Source organism: Bactrocera dorsalis, unplaced genomic scaffold (assembly GCF_023373825.1).
Source record: "Bactrocera dorsalis isolate Fly_Bdor unplaced genomic scaffold, ASM2337382v1 BdCtg459, whole genome shotgun sequence".
Taxonomy (NCBI): domain Eukaryota; kingdom Metazoa; phylum Arthropoda; class Insecta; order Diptera; family Tephritidae; genus Bactrocera; species Bactrocera dorsalis.
This window is the reverse complement of record NW_026038510.1, coordinates 1-3,812: the sequence shown is the minus strand read 5'-3', so window position 1 is coordinate 3,812 and position 3,812 is coordinate 1. Positions and strand designations below refer to the sequence as shown.

Genomic DNA, 3,812 nt, shown 5'->3' with positions numbered 1-3,812 from the left:
CCGACAGTGTGAAAAGCCCCTAGGTATTGAATATGTGGACCTAGTGCTTATAGTTGATTTTTTACCGAAAATATCGGTCAATGTGTGAGATATATAATTAAAATACAGAGAAAATTCTTGCATGATAAAAATATGTCTGTGTGTTAAGAAGAGGTTGAATCGGATCAATACTTCCTGTGTGTGTAATAAACTTAAACTGTGTATCTTTGTGCCTAAAATGGATCAAATTTGGCGAAAACTTGACCTAGCCCCCATATAACTATTATTAGGATTTTCGACCCGCCCGGCTGCCTTTACTCCATATGATTGGTTATTGTATGTGACGAACTTTGATGAAACCTTGGGAGCATTCTATTAGTCTTTGGCGTTTAAACTGAATGTAGTATTGGCAAAAAATAGATAAAATCGGGTCAATAACTAAGTATCTCCTATGTTCCTAATACAAGATCTTAAAACTTTCGTCAAAACTAAGTGATATTGATACCCTATAGTTTAATGCCAAAAATATGTGAAATTGGCTTATTAATGACCCAAAATCCCATATTATAGTAAATATAATTATTTTCGTTAATCTAAGAAACCTCATACTAAATGTGTCAGTGTATGATACAAGTTATGTACCATATCTATATATAACATTGTTTGGATTTCGATCCTCTGGTTGACGTTTTGGTATTTCCTGGTCCTAGCAATTTCTATTTTTAAAGACGCTTCTTCTTTTCTTTAACGATGTTCTGCACCGCTAAGTGTTTCTCGATATTATCTCATTGTTAATAGAAACAAGTAAGGAAGGGCTAAGTTCGGGTGTCACCGAACTTTTTATACTCTCGCATGATAAAGTGATAATCGAGATTTCATTATCCGTCATTTACATATTTTTTTATTTTGCTGTATTAAATTCTGAGAAATTTACGGATATTTTCGGTGAAAAATTAGGTTACGTTAGGTTAGGCACTGAGTTCTTCGTGTTCGATATCAGGGACCTTTAAAAAGTTATAGTCCGATCACGACAATTTTTCCACAAGGGATACCTCAGCTCAAATACCGTATTTGTGTAAAGTTTTGTTCCGCTAATGTATATATTATACAGAGAAGGCATTAGATGGAATTCAAAATAGCGTTATATTGAAAGAAGGCGTGGTTGTGAACCGATTTCACCCATATTTCGTACATGTCATCAAGGTGTTAAGAAAATATTATATACCGAATTTCATTGAAATCGGTTTAGTAGTTTCTGAGATATGGTTTTTGGTCCATAAGTGGGCGACGCCACGCCCATTTTCAATGGGTGCAGCTTCCTTCTGCCATTTCTTCCGTAAAATTTGGTGTTTCTGACGTTTTTTGTTAGTCGGTTAACGCACTTTTAGTGATTTTCAACATAACCTTTGTATAGGAGGTGGGTGTGGTTATTATCCGATTTCTTCCATTTTTGAACTGTATATGGAAATGCCTGAAGGAAACGACTCTATAGAGTTTGGTTGACATAGCTATAGTAGTTTCCGAGATATGTACAAAAAACTTAGTAGGGGCGGGGCCATGCCCACTTTACCAAAAAAATAGGACCAAATATGCCCCTCCCTAATGCGATCCTTTGTGCCAAATTTCACTTAAATGTCTTTATTTATGGCTTAGTTATGACACTTTATAGGTTTTCGGTTTCCGCCATTTTGTGGGCGTGGCAGTGGGCCGATTTTGCCCATCTTCGAACTTAACCTTCTTATGGAGCCAAGAAATACGTGTACCAAGTTTCATCATGATATCTCAATTTTTACTCAAGTTACAGCTTGCACGGACGGACGGACGGACGGACAGACAGACATCCGGATTTCAACTCTACTCGTCACCCTGATAACTTTGGTATATATAACCCTATATCTGACTCTTTTAGTTTCAGGACTTACAAACAACCGTTATGTGAACAAAACTATAATACTCTCCTTAGCAACTTTGTTACCAGAGTATAAAAATTAAGTTCAGAATCTCGATAAATTGTTAAATAAATGTCTTATTCAAAACAACAATAATTTTTACGATGAAATAAATGTTGGTATATTTCTACGTTCTGAAACATTGCCACCCCTTAAACCACATCGCCTTAAGTCCAGGGCCGCACGTAGACTTTCGAAGAAAATCTCTCTGCACGTTCACAGTTCCACAGTTGTACATATGTATATAAAACTCAATATATAGTGGATGTTATTTTTTATATATAATTGTAGAATTTATTATTAAAAACATACATATGTATACTTGTATGTGGCAATTCTGCATGCTTAATATTTACATATAATATAATATTAGAGAGAAAAGATTAATATGTATGTCGACACATGCCATTAAAAGTTGTATGTGGGTTAGTTGGGAATTAATTCTTAACAGTTTTAAAAAATTTATGTTCGTTCGTGTTTCTAGTGTGTTGGAATGCACCTTCTTTGATTTTGTGTATAGCACAAGTTGTAGATGGAACCGTTTTGTATTCACTACGGTATAGGGTTGTAGACGAAGCTCCATCTATACCTAGAGAAATCGATGATTGGTTGACATTTCTACGGGATACAGTTCGTTCGGAATGTTTACTGTATGATGGAAATTCTATACCACTGGAAGACGATGTTTTATGAACATTGCAGAACTTCGAAGCCTGATCCCTACTTTGCGATTGACTAAGCGTGTTAAAGTGGCGGCGTTCACTCACCAAAAATGAGTTATTATTATCTTGTTGTTCTCTACTTTGTCTATGTATACTGCTGTAGCTTTGACGTTCACTAGGGAAAACCGAACTCGATGGCTCCTCGTGCAAGTTTAAAATACTCTTGCGATGAATTTTACCATTCGATGTAAGACTACCTATCTGATTGGAATCGTTAGAAATAGATTTTCGATGAAATACTGAGTTCGTAACGTTCGTATCGGCAGTGAAGTCGCTTCTTCGATGATGAAAATGTTTGGATACTGTAGCAGCTGAAGAACTAGATTTCGTTTTTGACGAGGAGCTTTCAACGGCTGTGGACTTTTGTTGAGTGGAATGTGTTTGATCTGACATAAATTTAGCCGATCCAGCAGCGTTTAGCTTTGCTGTTGCGCTCTGCATTTCTCCAAACTTGCATTGGGTGGAGTGTGTTTGACCCGTGACTTCTCCCATTGTTGTACTGGATAATACTCTTTCAGAAGTGTTGCCAATTTTACTAGTTTTGAATTGTGCCGAAGAGGACTCATGAGATGAAGCGTTAATGCGGGTATCAATCATTTTATTTTCCCTTCTAATACGATTTTCGGTCATAGAAATTGCCTCGTCGTGTTTATTTTCAACGTTTACAATGTTCTTAACATTGTTGGTCTTTGCAACATTTTCTATGACATTGACTCTCTCTTGTCGTTTAACATATTCTGTTTCAGCTTCTTTCTTTACCCGACCACCTATTACTGTAGTTACCTTTTTCGTCGATACTACTACTAAACCGTCAACGGGTTTTTCCGAACTTACATTTGCGGCAGGAATTGCTTGTTTGCCAGAAACAAAGTTCATTTGATTAGTTGTTTTCAAAATGGCATTGTCCTCTCCAAGGGTTATAGATGATTTGTTATGAGAATACTTCGATCGGACAGTCTTTTGTACTACTTTAGTGCTGTCTAGTCTTGAACTTTGTTTTTCATTGTAGTCATCTCTTCTGGAAACCTGAAGAGTGCCCTCTAGTTTGAGATTGTCTACTGGACGTTTTATAACCACCTTTTCAGTAGCAGTTTTTAAAAGTTTAGAATCGGTTCTATCTGTAGATGAAATATACATGTGTCCTTCTGGTTTAAGATTATCT

At 36.3% G+C, this 3,812-nt stretch overlaps 1 protein-coding gene across 1 annotated transcript; it reads right to left on the bottom strand.

The window, feature by feature from the left end:
• Nucleotides 1-2,187: 2,187 nt before the first annotated feature.
• Nucleotides 2,188-3,805, bottom strand: LOC125775348 (uncharacterized; the record flags this gene model as incomplete). The annotated part of the gene is made up of 1 exon (XM_049462292.1): nt 2,188-3,805. A coding segment is annotated over one exon (1,440 nt), but the record flags the coding sequence as incomplete, so codon positions are not given.
• Nucleotides 3,806-3,812: the final 7 nt, after the last annotated feature.